The sequence below is a fragment of the Echeneis naucrates genome, chromosome 15 (assembly GCF_900963305.1).
Source record: "Echeneis naucrates chromosome 15, fEcheNa1.1, whole genome shotgun sequence".
NCBI lineage: Eukaryota > Metazoa > Chordata > Actinopteri > Carangiformes > Echeneidae > Echeneis > Echeneis naucrates.
The window spans coordinates 7064708-7087314 of NC_042525.1; the positions used below are offsets into that span (position 1 = coordinate 7064708).

Genomic DNA, 22607 nt, shown 5'->3' on the forward strand with positions numbered 1-22607 from the left:
TGTCCTTGCTGCCATGATGATTATAATTATAATATACTGGGTTTGCTGGGCATATTTAAAAAACAAAAAGACAATTTAATATTAGAAATTGCACCAAAATCAGCCACGTGGAAAGTGGTGCGATATTGTTTAATTAACGTTGTGTAAGTATCAACTCATGAATTAGTACTGACTGGTAATAGGACCTGGTTTATTTATAAAGTCCAAATGAAAGTGTTTGGCACAATATATTTAGGCTGGAGGAAGAGTTAGCAGCTACCTTAATTATCTGAATGTCTTAGGGTAAAAGATTAAAGGAGAGCTTGCCATGAGGTCATGATGGCAAAAGTACAATTTCCTTTGGTAAACGCAGTATTGCAGATTTTCAGCAGCGGTCTCTGCGCATGTTGAGCTGTTATTTCTCTCTGAACTCTCCCCATCAGAAAATTAAAAGGTCTGAAATATCGCCAGAGGCAAGGCCTAGCTCTAAATTTATCTGTGAAATATGAAATCAATTCCATATCTAACTGCTGCCCAGAGGACAACAAAATCAAGGTTATGCCATTTATGCAAACATACACAATGTGCTGAACACATAATCATTTGATCACTTTCAGAGCCAGCCGAATCAAAGTTAATCAGCTGCTTAGTGAAATGAACCCCGTCCTTTAACAAACGACACGCCACTCATTGTTAAGAAAATAAATACAAGTTCCAATAATTATTAAATGCTGTCAGTGACAGTTAGATTTATTGGTAGAAACATTTGAGAGTGAGTTCTCTGTGGCATTGAGTCAAGTTTATTTGTTTCTGCCTTCATCCTGCAGGAAGGATCTGCTCTGAGAATGTAAATGATTGCTGGTCGCAGCCTTGTCTAAATGGAGGCTCGTGTATGGATCTGATAAATGACTACATTTGTCATTGTCCCATTGGTGAGTACCAGTTACTTGTGTACTTTATTGTATTAAACATGTTTGCAAAAGTATCACGCTCCTCTCCGTGTATTGTACCTTGGGGCTACATGAGGAGTTTATTTTCATACGTTTACATACGAACCTGTTAGTTGACTTGTAATTTTTGATTTCTGGCTGACGGCTCGCCTCCAAAATGGCGAAGAGCAGCATTATCAGTTACTCAAGATGTTTAATGGCTTCAACGCAGGCTGCTGGTCGCAATTAGCATTTCTTCTTAAAGCAAATGAAAGTAATACATCTGTATAATGGGGAAAGTTTTGAATAATTTCATTTTGAAGAATTAAAGTTAAGATCAATGTGTTTAAACCTCTGAAAAAGCAACGCAGTTTTCTAAGTATGAATGAATGACTTCTGATACATCCAAGCATGACTTTTCCAATGAAAGTTTTCATCATGTAACAACCTGTTTTACATCGTATATGTATTGTACAACATTTTCTAACATATGTTACACAAAGAATCCATAATGAGTCCATAATGCAGCGAGGTGTTGCTTCCTCTGCGTGCAGCTGATTTTACCATGCCCTCCGGTAATAACATACTTGATCACCCCTTGATTGCACAAGTCAGAATTCTGCAGCCGGCCCACTTGGCATTACAAGTCCAATGTCACATTCAACAGTAAACAGTCGAAATCCCTAGAACAAGATTTGCAGACAAATATTTGAAAAATAAAATCCACAAAAACCAGGTGCTGACAGGACACAAAACAAACTCTGCGAGTGAGTTGGATAAATTCTCTTCTTCATGTATTTCTCAAAGGCAGAAGAAGTACATGAGTTATTCTGGGTATATCCAATTTGCATTGTACTGAAAGTGTACCCTGCCTCTTAGGTTTGAATCTAATCTGGTGACACAACATCCCCAGTGCTTTGTTGTTACTGTGCAACATTTAGGTTCTGGTTTACGGCGCAATAAATCCCCACAAATAAGGGTGATGGCTCGAAAACATTTATGGTCTTGAAGCACGCACTGCACCTGTTACGCGCTGCGTTTTTATGACGTTATGGACACAGCAAATGCATCACTGTAAATAACCAGCTCTTACTGTTTGTTCGGCCCTTTGCACAAATCAGGTTTGGGCAAAAACAGAACACCAGTGTTTCAGTAAAGGTTCCATTACAGCTGTAACTCCACTGATAGATTTATAGACAGGTGCTTTTGATCACTTTACCATTTTCAGAAATTCAGTTAGATGAATGATCTGTCAGGTTTGTTTGCGTCTCATGACAAAGACCATACAAAGAATCAGGAAAGACCATCACTATTTTCCAACCCTGTATTTCAGTTCGATGTGTTTTCCAGTTGTACAGCCAAGGTTGTTTAATTTGCATCACAACATCCACCGTGGTTGACAATTGTGCTGATTAGTTGGCGGCAGCAATGATTTTGGGAGAATACCCAAATCCTGTCACGGCTGAGTCAGGCTCATTAGCGTGATGTTAGTACTGTTTAAATTCACAATGTTCCTGTTGTTTGTTGTTTTTCTACAGATGCAGAGCGCATTGAGAAGTGTAACATTTTCTTCAAGCCCACAGCTATAAGATATTTCTAACCAATGCCAGAAAAAAATGCGTTGACACTTTGGCTCCTCCAAATAATTTATGAACCAAGGATAGAGCAAAGATTAGATGAAATTAAGACGGGACTGTTGCAAAAAGAGTTTGGCAGAAATTTAAGTAGAAGAAGCTGCTTAGATGGTAAAATCACTTTTCTTAAACCGAGTAACCTGGGGGGGGGGGGGGGGGGAGTTATTTTAAAGTGGGATTTCATACATAGGCGCATGGTTGAATTATTAGAAATTGATCAGAACTGAAAACTAATCTCTCCCTCCTTGACTGTTCATCTGACCGTTCTCTTGGCTTCGGTATTCAAACTGCTAATTAACACAGTGAAAATAAAGCAGAAAAACATGACCTTTTCAGTGGATCCAATGAACTGCAGAAACAACATCCAGGTTCCTTAATCACACACAACCATAACGCTCATTTGATTTATTAACCTGGTTTAGGATTAACATCTGAATTTGGTGACACGATTTTCTGTTTTTCAGCTCAGTGAAGCAACCAGAGCCGTTATCGATGAGCGATGATGAAATCAACTGATGAACAACAGCTCTCAAGTGTTGAGGGATAGTTATGACCTATGTCTGTTATCATTAACCACTGAACACGAATAAATGAATGTGGTGCATTCTTGTTAAGGCGCATTTTAAGATGACATGAAAAAAAAAAAAAACAATGAGTCTCCCTCTCTGCCCTTCTTTGTGCGGCAGAGTTGGGCTGAGCTGCTTGTAGCTGTCACGCAGAATAGGGAGTCCCATTTGGAGATGGTGACACTGTAAATGTGACATTCCTTCATGCAACATTAACCTCAGAGTGAATTGCATGCACAATTGGTTATTAAACACTTCTGAAACACTCTGTTGGAGGCAATAGCTGTCCATTAACAAGTCAAGGCAATATATAATAGGATGGGAAAAGGGTAGCTGGAAGGTCATCAAACATCTAGACAGGTGTGGTGATGTAAAATAGGCCGCTGTGGATACAGGTGACAATGTGAAGACAAAGGAGCCAGCTTCCAGCCAAACATGTGTCCTGGTCTTATACAAACCATGTTCAGCGTGTGAATTCATGACTTCATTAAATGATTTTGTAATAGGAAGTGACGCGCCAATGAGTGAGACCTACTTTGCAGAGGGTAACTGCGCCCAGAGTAATTTGATGAGGAAATGGGCGCATTCCTCCTGCGAAGAGGCGCTGAGTTTAAAGAGCTTTTTAGTTTTCATCCATGAAATGTTTTGCCCTTTAAAAGCTCTCGAGTTCCGTCGTAAACTGATATTCGTCCTTATTTCCTTTTCAACCTACATTACCTAAGAGCCACACACATGCAACACACACTTATCTAGTTGATGTTTCTCCTTTTATACCAACACATGTAACAGTCGCACCCTCTGTCTGTGCTTTATTTACAACAATAGATATTGACACGGGTATCTATCAGTTACATGCAGGCGTGCTTTAGGTGGGGCAGATAAATGTGATATATATCAGTTTGGTGGGTTAGGTCTTTGTCAATGAGACACTCAATTAGCATACTGCACAGCAGGTAGATTGCACAGGGAAGAATCAATACACCTCTTTACCTAATAAAATGCACGCCGCTCTAAATGTGTGTGATGTTGATGTGTGTTACTGGAGCTTTATGATTGCAGCCCCATGTTGCTCATTGCTCATTTCCCAGTGCTACTGAATTTTCCTTTCTGCACCGTGAACTGAATTTTGTTTGCAGGGTTCAAGGGAAAAGACTGCTCTGTGGATATTGACCTGTGCTCATTTGGAATCTGCAGTGAACATACTCTAATGTGCACTGAGACCAAGGGTGGAAAGAATGTGTCTTGCGCATGTGAAAGAGGTGAGCCAGATCTTTAACAGGTGTGAAAATTTGTTGTGCTGGTGCATAAGAAGTATCAGGTGAAAAATAATTATTAAGATTTACGCGAAAAAAGTCATGCAATGAAAAAATGTTGGGTTTTGTGTGTGTGTGTGTCAGTCAGGGTCAAGGTTCTCTGATTCCCCTCATGAGGATTGTATTATAACAACAGCAGCTGCCAGCCATGACGGATTGAATACAGGACTGCACCTAATTACTACGTGCACATACACATACATGCATTCATGTAGATTTTTTTTCCTCGAAATAGAAACATTTAAGCCGTCACACCAGTCGAGTTTTGTTGTCACTGGTCCACACCAGCTCTGCTATCCGTTTTCAGATGACTGGCTTTTACGCAGACATTTATGTAACCTAATCAATAACCATAACTTCATTAGTCTTGTTGCACTTATGCTCTCCAAATGTCAAAGTGAAGAATTGTGAGTGATTTCTTATGTAAATGAAAGTAACCCGCGGCGAGCTGCTCTCTCCTGAACGCTTTTCAAGGGCAAACTGCGAGGAGCTGTCATGTCGAGATGTTTCAGGCCGACAGCCTTGGCATCCATATTATCTGAAGTTTGCCAACCTAATGTAGTGCAAAACATGTTACCCATACCCTCCCTCGCCCTAGCATATATTCCACGCTGTCAGCTTTTTGACCCAGTGTTTATTACTTTCACTAAATCATATCCGTGAATCGAGGAAGTGGGATGAATTCAACGTGGTTTTCTAAAGTTGGTTCGCAAGAGTCTTGCATATAAAATACAGTGCTGCCTTGTTCTGAAAGTTGAGGAAATTCTTCCTAGATTTGTAAGTGATTAAAAGTTTCTTGAAGAGCAGGTTTTGCATGCAATAATTGTTTTTACAAGCCCCCCAAAACATTTTTTTTTGACAGCAGTATCTTTTTGTTTTACATTAGCATTTATTTCAAAGGAACAGCTTTGCGTTGCGAGACTTATTTTTGCCATAAATTTCTTTGAGCTTGAGAAGCTGCTGTTTCATCAAAGCTCTTCTTGGCTTGAACGAGTTCTTTATCATCTAGCAGGTTTAGCAGTTGTTTATGTTTTTGTTATTTTTCCCATTTTTGTACGGCACAGTACAACAGTTTTATTGTGGCGGAAACCTGCTTATTCTGCAGTACGACTTCTTTTTATATCCGTTTCCACGTGCCTAATTGTGGCAAGTCTTGTGGCCGCCTTGTGTTAAACGTTCACAGTGTACGCGTGTGACAAATTTGTATGGTTAAGTATGAGGTTAACCCACGTAAAGCCTGAGTAGCACCAGCAATAATGTGGTCTAAAGACTGACAGGTTTCTTCTCTTTATTGGCTTGTGCTGTTGTGTGTGTGTTGTGTGTTGTGTGTGTGTGTGTCTGTGTGTAGAGTGGGAGCATTGACATGTGCACTGATGCGTGTTATTTGTTTCATCTGGTTCCCTTTGTGTATAGATTGACTTTGATCTTAAAAATCACTGGATTTGGTTTCTTTAATGTAATAAATCAGAAGGGCAATGACTGGCTCTTATTAAACATGATTAAATGATCCAGTGAGCTGAGTCTGCATGTTCCCAGCGAGGTGTTTAAATCAATACAGGCTTTGAAAAGCAGCTTCTGTTTGTGAAAACAAAGTCCTGCTGATCCTAATCAGCCTAAGGAGTGAAACCGGGCGAAAAGATTCCAATAACAGTATCTTGTTTTTATGTTTGCCCCCCCACCCCCACCCCACTCTCCTTGTGTGCTGCAGGTTTTGGAGGATCATTTTGTGAAGTAAATCTCAATGAGTGTGAGTCAAAACCATGTCAAAATGGTGGTATCTGTGTGGATGGCATTGACCTGTACCAGTGCTTCTGCTCAGAGGGTAAGTTGTGCTGCAATTACTGTGGACCCCTCCGTGGCTGAGACGATAAGATTATGCATTTTGTTCAGATATTTGTTGGTGTTTAAGTGTGCGACCAGCTGGTTTCGGCCCCGCTGCTGCTACGACCCTGGTTTAAACGGAACAGACGTTTACAAACACTTCTTTGCTCTTTTTTTTTTTTTTTTTTTTCTCTGCACTCAGTTGTTTGGTGGTTCCTTCCTTGTGCCTGTGGATGAATGGCAAAATAGTGATGAAAAAGTTTTTCACTGCAGCTATGGCTCCATTTGATGCTGAAATTCAACAACCATAGATGAATAAATCCATCACATTAAGCATTCACACTTTGACTGCAACTGCACCTTTTCACAATTCAATACTACAGTGGCATTTCACAGCATTGCAGTAACTACATATATAAATCCCACAAACGTTTAATAGTATCTATAAAACTAACCACCTCCAGGTGCTGGAGGCTAATTATTAGTTTCCATTTTTCTGATGGGATCAATATGTGCAGTGAAAATTATTAACCACACTTTGTTTCTGGGATTTTTTGTTATTATTATTATTATTATTTTGGAAACTATTCCGCTAACCAGCCCATCATTGTGTTTTACAACCAACCAGGAGGCCATTTTTATTTTTTATTCTTTGGAGTCCAAACAAAATACCGTGCCTCACAGATCTTTATAATAACTGACCATGTTATTAATTCATAATCGACAACAGATGAGAAACAGCAGAACAGAGAATTGCTCTTCTTCAAACCAATTTTTTAAACATTATTCACCCAAAAACTCAATAATGCAGACAAAATGATATGAAACATTATTCCCAGACACCACTTTATGTATTACGATAATCAAAGGAAATCACATGCAATGTTATTATGTAATTATTTCCAAAGCTAGAAGCGGCTTCCTGCACATTACCTCAAGCATTCACCATTTCTTGTGCACTCAGTTTGGTGAAATCTGCTCTGAAGTAGACAACCACCTACATATAACTTGGGGATATGCAAGGGTTCAGCTGGCTTGGCTGAGGGGTGGGGGTTGAAGATGTTCCTTTTCCCAACTCCATGTCCTCAGTAAGATGACAGCAAAAATGTTATCCAAATATCTGTCATGAGATGTGCTACAGATGGTGGTATTTAGTCTGCAGCACACACAAAGGCCGATTTTATTGCAACTGAGCACATTCATTTTGAGAGCAGGAATTAATCAACAAATTCAGTTCCTTTAGTGTTTGACTCAAATGAGAACCAGTAAACTCTGAACAAAAGTTGACCACATGATGTTGATTGCTGCCTTTCCCTGTGATGATTTTCAATTACACGTTTTGTCACGTTTCCTGGCTGGTAGCTTAACAGGCTGGTAGGTTAACAGCTATATAATCGCTTGAAAATTTTCCCAATGCAGAAAATCATTCCATCAGAAAGTGTCCCTCGCATGCTCAGAGTCGGAGGGTATACGGCTCAAGCAATTTTTTCAATCATTTCTTGGTCCAGTTGACATCTTACCTGTTCGATACACCTCTGATTAAACCTTGATTGCGGGTGAAGCCTGTTATGTATTTTTAATGAAGTCAGGATAATTGTCGAATTTTATGACATGGAGAGAAGTGGAAAGTGGTTCCATGGTCAGTTTGAGAAATGATGGGAATCTGACCTGCACCGATGGTGCTGATAGCCAGGCATTAGTCATGGGTCTCCTGTAGCTGCAGTGTGTGACACTGCTAATGATAGTCATTTTGCAGTGTGACCATGCTGTGGAATATATTTATGGGGCACTCAAATGTCAGAAATCATCAGCACTCGCTTTCACTCCATGACTTTAACCTTTTATGTTGAAAATATCGTATGTGCTGATACAACTGAAAATTAATCAGCCCATAAGAATATTAATCATCGGCGCACATAAAACAAATGTGAGGAAAAATGAATGTGTTTTCCAAACAGTGGTTCAGTCTAATCTTTACAGTATGCATATGTTACGTGTGATAAGTTTGCCGTGATAGTTCATGTAAAAAATTTTGTGTCAGCAAAACATTCCTTTTCTGTGTAATTTCATACTAATTATTATCTTTGCAAGCCTGGTGTTTACTGACATTCCCACTACACCTCTGATAAGATGTATTCCTCCCTGCACACCAGGGTTTGGGGGGATGAACTGTGAAATCAACCATGATGAATGTGGCCATGGATATTGTGCCAATAACTCTACTTGTATTGACCTGGTTGCGGACTATGAGTGCATCTGTCCTCCAGGCTTCGCTGGTGAGTTACCTCCGTCATCACTTTCATAGTATGGGCTTTAATGAACATAGTACAGATTGATGACTCTTCGGCGCTGATAACCATCAAAGTGTTTCCCATTGTCTAATGTTAGAGCTCATTCGCTAGTTTCTGAATGATTGCAGCTGACTGAGATAAAGATAGCGTTCTTTCTGCTCCTGTGGAGGCTGAATATAGGTTGAAATATTTATCCGGAGATGATATATTGGTTCAAAAAATGTAATAAAGTCCTCCATTTATTTCTTTTGTGAAATCCATCAAAGAGCCATATATGGTTCAAATTTGCAAAATGTCAAGTTTTTATATTACTAATAGATGCCCATTTTATGACCATTTTTATATTTTAGTGTGAAATGAATGTGACCTTTATGACACCTCATCGGTTCCATTCATATTTTTCCGTGTATGACACCAAAAGCAGATTAAAAACTAGACTAAATAAATTGTGTCTGCCTCTGGCTGTGAGAAGAAACTGTGATAGACACAGAAAATACATAACATTGAAGAGTAAAACTGTAATATTTCCCCCGGTGGCTTTATTACTGAACAAACACACTCCGCATCATGCTAATTCATTACATTAATGGCTCTGGCTCTCTGAAGTCAAAATCATAAATTTCCATGATAGGTAATTGAGATGTGCCATGGTGATGCTTTTGTTGTAGCTCATGTTAATCTCAATTAACACGAACGAGCACACTTAACATTCTTGATTTATCTTTCAGGTAAGAACTGCTCTGTATTTGTTTCTGCCTGTACATCAGATGATGAGCTCTGTGAGAATGGAGGAACCTGCTCCCGCAGCCCAGCCGGAGAAGCACAATGTGTTTGTCGTCCAGGTATCCACGTATCACATACACGCAGTAGATTGGTAATTGATTTTGTAATATACGATAATAATTCTATCTCGAAATACAGAGGTGCATTAGTGCAGTAATACCAAGCCATCTCATCATTTTAGCAAGTGTGGCGCTCTTTGTTTATTCTACTTCATTTCCTCTTGTAAACTCAGCCGTTAATATACGTGAAAACACATTTGTGTTTTCCATTACTGTGTGATCATCATAACAGCTTTTACCTCTAAGAGAATACCAATAGAAAGCTCATGCAAAAATCCACAAATTATTTACAATTGGTTTGGCAGCTTTTGTTTTTTTTTTTTTTTTTTTTTCTGAAGGTTGTGTACTGATGCTGAAATCCCTCCTTGGTTTTAGTGCTTTATGCTCTCTGGCTGGATAAAATATGTAAATCAGCTGGGAGGAAAAAACACTGGCGATGACAGCGTTACGTGAAATCACAATCCATGATGTCTGCCAGACGTGGGCAGACAGGAGAATACTGTACACAGCACAGCACATCAATCACTTCTTTGATCCCACCTCTTACACGACACCATGGCAAAGACTGCTCCTCATCTGTGAACCAATGTGTGTCAAATCCTCACGACCCTGAGTGGACTATCTTCTGTGAAGGGCTGGCAAATACTTATAGATGTGTGTGTCAACATGGCTACGCTGGGCCGCACTGCAGCACACCTATAAACCACTGTGTTGGTGGACTGTGTCAACACGGTTCGGCATGTGTGCTTCTTTTGAGAGGGTTCAAGTGTGATTGTTTACCAGGTAGGATTGCCATCCAGCAAGAGCTTGTTTCCGGAGAAGGCAGTGCCTTAAAACGAATCATGTACGCAGCAGACCCACTTCAGGTTTGATGCCTTCACTTGTTCGGCTTCCTTCTCTGTGGGAGTCTAATCTCTTTGGCCTTAAGCAACAACACATAACAGCCATATGAAATGTGTAAGTACTTCAGTTTGTGAGCTGACTTCAAAGCTCTGACGATGCTTAGAATCTCTTTTTGCCTTCTTGAGATCCACAATATATGGCAGAGATCCAGCTACTCTGTTATCTATTATTTTAGAGGGAAAAATTCGATTACTTCATTTAAAATGTTAAGTAACTTTAGTAACTGTACACGTTGCATTGCATAAGCCTCAGGTTCTAACTTTACACTTTCAGTATGAAAGCAGAACAGCATTTTTTTCACTTACTGCCTACTTATATCGTATAATACTTTTATTTAGTGGAGATTCAACTGTTACTTTTCTAATGTACCTTTCCAGTTTTATTTTATTTGTTTCCTGAAAAAAAAATACACTTTGCAGATTATTTTTTTACGTTTTACAACACAGAACAGTGACCTGCTCACAAAAAAAACAAAACAAAACAAAACTGTGCTGTTGCTACTGGTTAAAATCTCCTCAGGGGTCCTCAAATCACTGTACTTTATTTATTTTTGTTACAGTACTTTTATTATATTTTTAAACCATTGAATGCCACAGCTGAATAAGAGAGTTAAGAGTTTAACTTGATTACTGAGGTTGTCTTCTCATGTATTTCAAAGCAGCAAATATGTTTTGGTTATTAATCCATAGTAATGTGCATGCATTGTACATTTCATCGTTTGCTTGTGAATTAGAAGGAGAAAAACTGTAATTCTCTTGCCATGCTGAGTACTAAACAGGTGTGTTTGTTCTCTCTCTGCAGGTTTAACAGGCCAGTTTTGTGAGATAAACATTGACGACTGTGAAAAACAGCCGTGTGGGGTCCTGAGTATTTGTAAAGATGCTGTGAATGGCTACAACTGCTTCTGTGCACCTGGATTTATTGGTAAGCCAGAGCTATTTGATGTTGTTCTTTGTCAGTTAAAGTGACATTTTATTCATAGAAGCAATATGTCAACACGTCGCGCGCCTTTGATACTTTCTCAGGTAGTCACTGCGAGATTGAAGTGAATGAATGTCTCAGCCAGCCCTGCCGAAATGGAGCCTCCTGCGTTGATGAGCTCAACTCATTCAGCTGCCAGTGTCCTCCTGGAGTCGCAGGTATTTTATATGCATCTTACCGCGGCGGTGTTTGTTTGCGCAGCATTGCTATTGCAGAATGAGCATAGAAATAATTTAAGAAACATGAATGTTCATCTATTAATATGAAGTCACAGAAGAAAAAAAAAAATACAAAAAATACAGAAAATGCATGCACTTCTAAGGGTGTGGAATTATACCCCCAGTGAGCATTAACTTTAAGTGTGTAATCATGTGTTCATGCAGGCTTTTAATCCTTAAGGTTATATGATATCCACATATAACAGCTGACCATCCATCTGTCATAAATGCACCCCTCTTTGCTCCATTAAAAGCAGCGCTCAGCCAAGCAGTGCTCAGCGATCTGCCAGAGTCTGGTTGGGGTTGAGCCTTTTCGTTTTCTGTGCCGAATAACTACTACACATCGAACGTTATATGAAGTCGTACATATGGGCACGCAGCGTCTCGTTAATTCTGCATTCATGTGATGTGGTGGTCTTTAAAATATATAGGTGTTTTTAAATGTACCTACTTGGACATTTATTGAGCGCTGAACACTTTTATTTGGAAGCCGAATGGGGCTGGAGCTCAACAGTTTAGCTCCCTGTGCATAATGTCTTAAAGTCAGAGTTCATGTGCTACAGTTTCTACCGCTGTGTATGTTTCAGAATTATTGGCAAGAAACAGTTTTCGATTACTTTCCATCCAGCCTTAATTCTTATCAGTAATAAGAATTATTCATGCTTTTGTCAAGTGAGAGTAGCCAATCCCAGCTGACACTGGACAGGTCATTAGTCTGTGTCAGGCCTGACATATATAGACTTACACTAAGTGCACTTTATGTGTTTATATGTTTTCTGCCATTAAAAATTTGTGTAGTTACAATGTGTGTTTAATAACTCATGAAGTGAGATTCATGGGGCTCATAAAGAGATTTTCTAACGCATTGTTAGTTAAATTACACTTAAATGTGTGGATGTGTAAAAATCAAGGGACGACAACATAATAAATACTCCTCTCCTGACAGTAAATCTGATGTCCAGCCACTTAATCCTAACATCTTGTGTGCGCAGTTGCCTTACTGGCCCAATTCCTGTTGCTTCTTTGGCAGGAGACATCATTTATGTGGAGGAAGTCTTTCTAAGAGGACTTTAACTCACACTGAACTTCAGGCCACATTCAAGCCACGATTAGGTTATAAAACAAGCGCTGTCTTTTATAGTGTGAGAAGAGCAACACAAACGGAAGACTGTAATTATATGAACTATTGCGATAATTCAAAGGCCTCTTCTCACTTTGGCATTTCATGCTGTTACAGCCTCCACCAAAGCTCACAGAGACTGCAAATGTGTGAAACAGATTAAAGAAAACTCAATCTTGCAGATTATTACATACATAGCTCATCTCCTTTGTGGTAATAAAGAGGGTTCAACACAAAGAATAAGCTATTTTCTATATTACACAAACTACTCTTTGTCTCGATTTGGAATTAAATACAAATCAGCCGCATTAAAGTATTCAGTTTGTGCAGAAAGATGACAATGGTATTATCTTGCTTTTCCCGAGCAACGGCACAATTGTGTTGCTGTTAAAACGTTGACGTTTGGACTTACAACCCTCCCCATTTAGTAAAAATTCAAAAAAAATATCAGTGTCAAGTTAAATTTGTCTGTGTTGCAAAGTGTGCATGTGAAATATCTGTTTAACATAATTTTTGTGACAACTGTCTAAAACACTGAAGACGTGGGACTCACAAAGTGTCACCAGTGATCCAACAATTCCAACATATATTTTATTAAGTTGAGGGAAAGTTTAAAATTGAGCATGAGTCATAACATGTTACAAATCAGAGCTAAAGTCCCTTTTTTGATTGACTCTTTTTATTATCGTGTCTTTACAGGGGATTATTGTGAAGTCAACATAGATGAGTGCACATCCTCTCCCTGCCTGAACAATGCCACATGTGTTGACCTTGCTCATGGCTATGGATGTGTCTGTGAGCAAGGTTTTACAGGTTAGTGAGAATATATATATATGTTTATATTTATTTATTATTTGTTTTTTACATATGTTAATTACACGTACCCACAAGCATATACTATATCATTAGCCTACTGCAACTGCTAATTCCCAAATCCTGTCTTGCTGAAGTGTTTATTTCAAATTGGGATGATGGTAAATATCACAGAAGTCACCATGTGCACGTGGGAAATCATTTTCTGCTTTATTTTTGTTCCTTCTGTCACCAACAACATGTTCAAATAATGACATCTTTGTTTGCAAATGATGTGTTGCCTGGTATGCTTTGAAGTAAAGTCAATGGCCATCAGCAGCTCCTTGAAGTAGTGCAGAGATGGCGGACTGCTGTAATGTCATTTTGAAGTCATGAAGAATAATTATTTCCCCACATGCGGTGCTGTGACGTATGAAGAGGAATAATGACTCCGTTAAAACAGCGATAATGCATTTCTACCTGTAAAAGCCAGACATAAAAAAATATTTTAACCGTTTCTCAATGAGCACTAAGTCGTCCCACAGAGAATAGCTTATGTACATTAATGTGAACTACAATGCTGGAGTCTATGAACAAAAAGGAGCTTCTTGTCCAACTCCTGTTTATACAACATATTAAAGACTGTGGTTGCTCCACAGTGATGCTAACAAGCCTCTAGTATGGACAACACAAGAAAAGCTTCGTTTCTATCCTGATTTATCTTACAGCACCTACACTACAAATTGATTTGCTTTTAACTGCCAAACATTAATGTCAGTGACCTTTCAATATAACATATTCATCAATCTGTGCTCTTTTCTGTCAAAGGTACAAAGTGTGAACTTGACATTGATGAGTGTGCTTCATCTCCCTGCAAGAATGGAGCCACTTGCATTGACCAGCCTGGTAATTACTTCTGCCAATGTGTGGCTCCATTTAAAGGTAATGAGCACTGAGGGAATGGGGACAAAAGTAAAGTTAATTAAAATACTATTATTTTCACCTGTCTGAACTCACATCCATGTGTCTCAATGAAAGGAGTACATCTTCATTTAGTATCCGTAGTTAAATAAAGAAAGCTTGAGTAATTAGGGAAATGTAATTTGTGGTAGGTGCTTTTGCCACAAAACTGTCAATTTCCATCATTTGGCAAGCGGTGGGAGCTTTGCAGTTAAAAGAAATGTTGATTTTAATAATAGTGACACAGATTCTGAACCCCCCCCCACCCCCCAACTTTGCAAGAGAGGACAAGATGTGATAAGGGAAAAGCTAAGGACAGATGATCACTGCTTTCAGCCAAAGCACAGCTTTAGTTTTCATGATGACTCATAATCTCACTCCCAATTATTCTTGTCTTAAAAAAATGTGCCTTAATTTATTCCCCTTAGAAGAAATTGAATTTGACACAGCAACACAACGGTAGCAGCATGTGGAAAGTATCACAAGAAATACAATGAATCATTACACTGATAGTATATTAAAGTGTGCTACTGGAATGAATGAACACAATATGCAAATTTTCTTAGAAATAAGCATAAATACTTAATTCAAATAAATTCGTAGGTTTGTAATATACTAAGCTGTATCTGCATTTAGTAATAATATGGAAGAAAAATTGTATGACTTTTCTTTTAGCACGGCTTGTCTTAAATATTGCAATTGATGATATTGATGAGATTTACACCAAAACATCCGCAGCTTGACATTTTCACGCACCAACTATTAAATTGCCAGCAGCGACAATTTTAGCAACGAGGTTTCATAAGAAAGGCTTCACCATAAAGAGTTGTGCAAGAAAAAAAAACAGTGAAGTTGTCATATAGCCTTGCCAGTCACATGCGCTTCTAAAAGAGCAACGAAGGAGCAGGTTCGAACTCAGACAAACCAATGAGCTCAGTGGCTGTGAGGGCTTCCTGTGAGGACAACAGTTAGGACAGCACTTCACAAATCTGGGCTTTCCCGCAGAGTGTCCTGGAGGAAATGACTCCAGAAAAGGCGTGTGGAATTTACAAAAAGGTACTTCAAAGACCTGCCAACAGTGTAAGGGGAAAGATTTCAAGCTATGATGAAAATAAAACTGGAAGTCTTCAACTGTAATTCAAAGGACTAAAGAATTTTCACCAGAAATGCGACACGGTCAATTACCCGTGAAACGGTGTTTACGCTGTAAGGCATGGAAGTGGCTGCTTCATGATGTGGTACCTTGTCATAGATTGAGGGAACTGTGAGTAAAATCAAATACAACAATACTCTGCGATGGACTCTGCTTCAAAGAGCTGATGATCTGAGAGTCTATGTCCATTTTTGTTTTTCTAATATTAAAGCCACAGACCACAGTATGCTGCCTAATTATGCACAATAAGCAAAAAACAATGTGTTTGCAATACGGGACAACTAAACATGTTTGTTTGTGAAGCCGATTCGCTACTCATCTGTATTGTTAGGTACATCTCAGACATTTGAGAAGCATTGCGTCTAAGGAAAATAAAAACCTCCTTTAACAAATACTTGCAGCTAGTATCCACATTTATAATGCACATTTTTACTTGGTATGATAATAAAGCAAAGCGTTTTCTGTGTTACAGTCCTGGAGTTAGTGAGAGCGCCAACAGCTTGAGAGTGGCTTGTTGATTCTTAGATTGGCAGGTCTGTCAGCCCGTTCAAATTACATTCCTTTGCTTCAGTTTATATCAAAATGTTTCTTAAACAAGCTTCAATATCGGCCCTTCCATCTTATACAATGACTTGTTTGGTAAATATTTGAAAATACAACATAATGGTGTTGTCAGGTCTTTTTCAGCTAACGTAGCTTATGTACCAGGTTCAGGCTTAACTCCATTAAGAAGCTGTGGAAGACCGTGCCGTGGTTCACAACCTGACTGGAAAACAGTCAGGAAGTCCCAAACTTGAATATCTCCACCAAACTTTGTGAATTTGTCAATTTACGGCTTTTATTTATTTTTTCCTCAACATTTTGCTTGTATAATTGTTTCCCATAAATTGTAATTAGAATATTAGCAAGGGTAAACCAAGTTTGCATGATTGGTTATATACACAGTTTCTGTTTACACATTTGTACATTACACGTGCATTTCCTGTTTTAACTGATGTTCAGCACTTGCGTGACAGTTTATATTTAGGAATGCACTTTCTGGCAGTGCAGGAAGTTTGGTGGTTAGCATGCACGCCACATTTTTGCGGGGTCCCAGGTTCAACTCTGACTGGGGGGACGTATGCTGCATCTCATCCCCCCCCCCCCCCCCCCCCCCCTCTCTCTGCTTCCTGTTGGCACCTCTGCCATTTAAAGTCTGAATAAAGGCACAAAAAGTCACCAAAATAATACTTTAAAAGATGCACTTTCTGTCATTTACTTTGTTTTTCTTTCATGCGTTTTCTCATTTGCGCTCAAAAGGAGTGATTGTTTTTCACAGATGTTTGCTTCGTGCATGACCTCGAATATGATAATTCTTGGCATTTTCATTTCTCTGTAGCAGGTTGCTGAAACAAAGTAACTAACAAAGAACAATTTTAATCTTGCAAATGGCAATTTGCAGCAAACATATTTTAATGAAACTGACTGGTTGACAGCTAGTGATGAGCTTTTACATCAGTTCAGAACCCAATTGCCGATCAGAACTAAAGACAGAGCTTATTCATGTATAAATTAATTTGTCACAAGCACAGTATGATATTGTAATATTTAGGTACTGTAATAGCATCAGACATTTAATTTCTGATGTTCAGCCACTTAAATAAATCTAATGAGTCCAGCAGTGATTAATTTTAATTACCCAAATATGCACTTTTAACAGTATGACTGTCTTTCTGAGTGGAAAATTCCAGTATTTCAAATGTAGCCAATTAACTTTCTATTGCAACCCTTGTCAAATTTTCTTTATTTCTTTCACCTCACTTGTCTCTGTTCAGGGTAAAAGCCTAACAAAGCACGTAATCTACCAAAATTAAGCATTTAAGGAAATGTGTAACAAAAGCTAAACCTTTCTTTTGCATTTTTACACAGATACTTGTCTGCTACATGGTGGTCTTATGTATTTTTCTTTGCCTCACTCCAGGTCATAATTGTGAGTTCTTACCCTGTGAGTCCGGTAATCCCTGTGAGAACGGCGCAGTGTGTGTGGAGGAGTTGGATCAGGACCGTTTTCCTTTAGGTTTCCGCTGCCACTGTCGTCGGGGCTTCACTGGCCCCCGCTGTGAAATCAATGTAGATGAGTGCAGCTCCAGCCCCTGTCTTCACGGCTTCTGCTATGATGGTATGAAACACTTTATCTTGCCAACATACTTAATAGCGCACTGTCAAGATGGAGGCAAAGCATCTGTCACTTTCACAGCCACACATAGACACACAAATATATGCAGCGAATGTGTCAAATTTTGTTCTGTCCACGAGCACTTTTTAATTGGGTCGTCCTTGTAGCTAATGAGTGTGTTATGATAGTGGAGTTCTTCCATCTGATGTGAATATCTAGGACATTACCTGCTGGTTTAGACTTTATCCGTTTCTCAACACATCTGTAAAAGGGAGTCAAGTAAGTTTCAATTGTGTTATGTGAATAATAAACGATAAATGACAAAATTAATAAAATCGAAGTTCAAGGCAGAATGTGTTTACATTTTTCCTGTGCCTATCCAATAAGGATTTACCCTCTTTTGCTCCATCTCTCATCTGTCCTTTTTACTTATCTATCAATTATCTGGAATTATCAAACGCCTCACTTGTTCAAATAAACTGTTCAGCATTCCCTACAGTCAGTTGGTAGGTGTACATTCATTGTAAAGGACAAAAACTGGAAGCAGGTTCCTGAGCTGAAACTAAACCGAACCCTTTCGATACGCACGGTTACTTTGCACCACTTGTACACACTCGCAGTAGATTTCTCAGTAGCTAAATATTTGCGCTGCGGTATTAACGTTCAGCCTTCGCAGCATTTCTGAAATCCTGCCAATGTTGTTTCATCTGGCTCATGCCGGAACAAAGCAGCGATGGCAGTGGATCACTGTGTAAGGCTATCCTGCCCCTCACGGTGCTACAGTAGCCCTCAGCCAGCTGTCTTGACTAATCTTGAGTGCAGCCAGTTCGCCTAAGGTTAGTGAAGCAGGCCTCGAGGACCTATTGGCCAGCGCTCAGCAGCCAGCCAGCCAGCCAGCCAGCCACCAGGGAGACCACTGCATAGCCACAGTGGCTGAGATGAGTAATGCTGCTGCCACCCAGGACCTAAAGCATTTAATGAGAGTAATAGCAGCTACACGCACCAAGACAGAGTGACAGCGTAGATTACGTGGTAAATCTTTGGGATAATGAAGAATCCTGGGACCCTGACTGGGGAAGTAATAAATTCACTCCTGTAAGAACTGCAATTACCTCTGTCAGTGGCTGCCTGTACACCAGTGTTGTGTTGGAGAAACAGAGTGAAGCATCCCTCTTTAACATCATTAATAATTAACCAGAGGAAGGAATGCATTATTAGATTTGGGAGATTCTAACTTCTGATGGAAGAAATAGGCACATTTGTAACATCTGAATAAAGAATGACCCTCGAATGGGGTTTTCTCCTTTGCTGCACTGCTCCCCCCACTCAGTCAGCGCGTCGCAACGGACAGCCGGTGGATGAGAAAAGTGATAGGTGAGAAGAGGACTCAACAGCCATTCCAGACAGGTTCATTTAAAGGTGGTTACTGCGTCCCACTTCGTCAGACTGATGAGAGGGAGTTTTTAGCGGTCACACAGATTCAGCAATTCCAGCTCTGACTGATACAGCAGAACACTCCAACTGTAATTTCTTTTTTTAAGAATAATGCAATCAACCACTTGGAGTGATTATGCTTCATGCTTACCTGTCTAAGGACGTATGACCTGATAGCTGAGTGAGTTAATTTATGATGCAACATGCTGTAACTGTCCTAATGATCCTCTCTCAGTTGTAGATGGCTTTTATTGCCTTTGCAGTCCTGGTTATGCTGGGCTGAGGTGTGAGCAAGGCGTCGACGACTGTGTGAACAGTTTGTGCAGTCCTAACTCTGTTTGTAAGGACCTCCATCTGGTGAGTAGACATTTCTGTTTGGCAGTATAACAGAGTGATATAATGGCCCCTGAAAGGCTTGAAAATTGTCCAGTGGCCTGTAAATTGCTACATTTGGTATCTCATTGAAAAACACAAGAGATTTCATAAAATATTGACAGACTTGAATCACATATGGTACTGCCTATTACATTTGATGACTGTCCTGCAGTGAACATTTAAAAAGCATTTCTGTAAAATACATAACAAATGATGGTTCAAAAAGATAAGTACTAGTGTATAATTTAAAGGAACAAAATGCATACATGGACTTCCCATCTGCTACAGGTGGGCTACGATCAGGTGTGTAGACAAACTGCCTGATTTCTTTGTTCCTGCTGGCCAACTTTAATGTTTCTGGCTTAAGAAAGAAACAGAAAATGCCTAATCATCTTTTCTAATGCCCCTCACAGTTGTGTTTCCCGATAGACTTTTCCAATGAGCCAAAATAACCAAAACTGCAGCAGAGTATCGAGACTCTACAATATGAAATTCATATTCATTAGTGTCCCTCTTTTTGAATGAGTCCAATTTTTATTTCAAACCTAGAAAAAGTGAATCAGATTTAAAAAGATTTTTTTTGGTCTGGGATTAGCATCCAGATAACTAGATATATGTATAAGTGCTTAAAAAGCTTAAAAAGCTTCAAAGTGAATAGTTTTTCATGAGGTTTTCATGTAGCCGCCTCACCTTCCATTAGCGCCCCTACATTAACGGCATTTTTTGAGGAAATTATACTTGTCAATGCCAAAATGTCACGACTTAGTGCGTCTTGCTGCGGAACTAGACAGAGCACTTACAGCACAGCTCATTGGCCATAGCTCGCACGGCCATGGCTAACCTGATGTAGTTAAGTCTCAGTTGATGGACGTTATTTGAAAACAAAAGGCAGGCTTGGTTTGCCTTTTGGCTACAGCGTCAGGTGATTCTCAGTGAGTGCTTGCTGAAGCAATAAATGAAAACAAGTTTAGAAAAATCCGGGCATTAAGTTGTTCATCAAAGATCAGGCGATTTTCTTTTTAGGACGTTGTGTGTGTGTGTGTGTGTGTGTGTGTGTGTGTGTGTTTCAGTCTTTCAGGATTGATGTCTACCTATCATGATGCCCACACTTGGGTATAGAAAAAATCAACTTAAGAGTTTACTTTCTGCAAGGGGCAGCTCTATTTCTGTCGTAATTCAAGTATTTTTTTAAGCCAATAACATTGATCTGTTGCAGCTGCAAAAAGGCCTTGGGAGCTGCATGCTGCTCACAAACTGTGCAATGAGTACCAGGGGCCTTTTTTCCCAACAGCTGCTTATTTTCTAACAGATTGCAGTAGTAAAACAGATGTGTCATAGATAAAGTCTTTGGGTTTGTTTCTTGTTTTTTTTTTATTTAATATTCTGGCAAAGATGAATAACTTATACTCCAGACTTAATATTCTTGTTTAAAATATATCTGTGCCCTCAAAAATTAGTGCATAATAAATGTAAGAAAGATGAGATCGTTTGGGCGGCCTGTAGAGGCAGAATGGTTTCCAAAAAAAAAAAAAAAAAATGAAGAAAGAAGTGTTTTCTTACATGTATTTCATAACCCTCTCATCAGCGCAGTAGCAATGGTGTAATCATCGAGTTGTTTTTAGACTAATGTGAATACAGTTTGAATACCAAACTTCAACATCTCAAAATCAGATTTTTTAAACTTAGGCGTTCTCCGTGACCTTCTTCCACAGCAACTGATGAAATAACGATCCGTATTTGATTTAGCATATTAACTGTTCATCAAAACTAATAAGAGTCAGAACCGTGCTTCGAGTTTCAAAATCAGCTTGTCTAGTCAACTAATTGTGGTCTTTATTGTAGAGCTTTTGTATCCATAAACAAGAGGTAAGCTGGTGTGTACTTTTGCTGTTATCAAGACGCGTCTTTTATGGAAAGTGCTACTGTAGTCATTTTTGGATATCTGAAGGACAAATGTCCTTTTTCCTCCTGGCAGTCTACAAGGAATTCTAAGCTTTCAAAACTGCCCCAGCACAGAGTCCTCTTTGAAACATTTCAGTGTAATTTTCAAGGATAAGCTGAACCCTCCAAATCCAAACACAAAAGGACACACTGCGTAAAAAAGAAATGAGCTGTGATATGAGTGATGTAATGAAATTTCAGCCATTATTTTTCAAGTCCTGCTGTTCTGTTTCACCAGTTTGTGTGTTTTTTGTTAGTTTTTTTTCCTTCTCATCAGTCAAATAAGGAGAGATTTGGAAAACCCTTCATATAGGCTTGTTTACATTGCAGCCATTGCTCTCTCTGAACACTGTGTCCCACAGAGCTTTAGCTTATTTTGGAGAATTGCAGTCCCTGAAGGTGACTTAGCAGCAAAAATGAGATTATGTTCTATTGCCAGGGGTAAGGAATTGGAGTCTCCTGGAGGTATCTAATTTATCACAAGATGACGGCATTTTCTCTCCACAACCGTAGGCCCCACAGTGTACAAATTATATCAGACAAAGTTTAACGGCTCCCCTCCAGTGTATGAAATACATATTAGCATGCATTCATCCTGCAGCACCCAGGACCTTTTAGGTGGGATGTTGGCAATGAAAAGTCCAGGGGAGAGGAAAAAAAAAAAAAAAAGCCCTCGACCATATGACAACCTTCATCATGTGCGCAAAGAGGAAGTAAATGAAACTCGTCCAAACAAACCATTCATCTCCAATGTCATGATTAATTATCATAAAGTAGATTGCAATGATGAAATAAAGAACAAGTGATCCATATCCATCGACTGGAGGAAAGAAAAAAACGGAAAAGATTAAGAAGGATAGGAAAATATATGTAGCTGTTTATTTAAGTGTGTGTGTGTGTGTGCGCGCGAGCATGTGCTTGCATATGTACAGTTTCTTTTTAACATACAGTAGACGCAATGTATTCATTGGCTCTAAAGAGAAATGCTGACAAATCTTAATGAAACATATTTTGAATGCTTACTTGCCTATGAAATTTCCTCTCCAGAGAGAATATGCAGTGGTAATATTGAATGCCTGATAAGAAAGGCTTGCACCGCATACCTTGAATGGCACAGAAAGAAACAGGCTTGTATTTTATCCAGGGGGTGGGTGGTAGGAGGAATACATCTGCATAGCAGTAATGTGAAAATTTAAGACA

General features: G+C 39.2%; 1 protein-coding gene across 1 annotated transcript in view; it reads left to right on the forward strand.

The window, feature by feature from the left end:
* The window catches only part of eys (eyes shut homolog), a 133916-nt gene that overhangs the window by 21136 nt on the left and 90173 nt on the right, over nt 1-22607 (forward strand). The window contains exons 11-21 of the mRNA XM_029521794.1: nt 807-911; nt 6130-6243; nt 8396-8518; nt 9262-9375; nt 10009-10158; nt 11080-11202; nt 11304-11417; nt 13297-13410; nt 14218-14331; nt 17463-17660; nt 19327-19448. Of these exons, the coding sequence (XP_029377654.1) occupies nt 807-911; nt 6130-6243; nt 8396-8518; nt 9262-9375; nt 10009-10158; nt 11080-11202; nt 11304-11417; nt 13297-13410; nt 14218-14331; nt 17463-17660; nt 19327-19448 (1391 nt within the window). The remainder of the gene's footprint in view (nt 1-806; nt 912-6129; nt 6244-8395; nt 8519-9261; nt 9376-10008; nt 10159-11079; nt 11203-11303; nt 11418-13296; nt 13411-14217; nt 14332-17462; nt 17661-19326; nt 19449-22607) is intronic.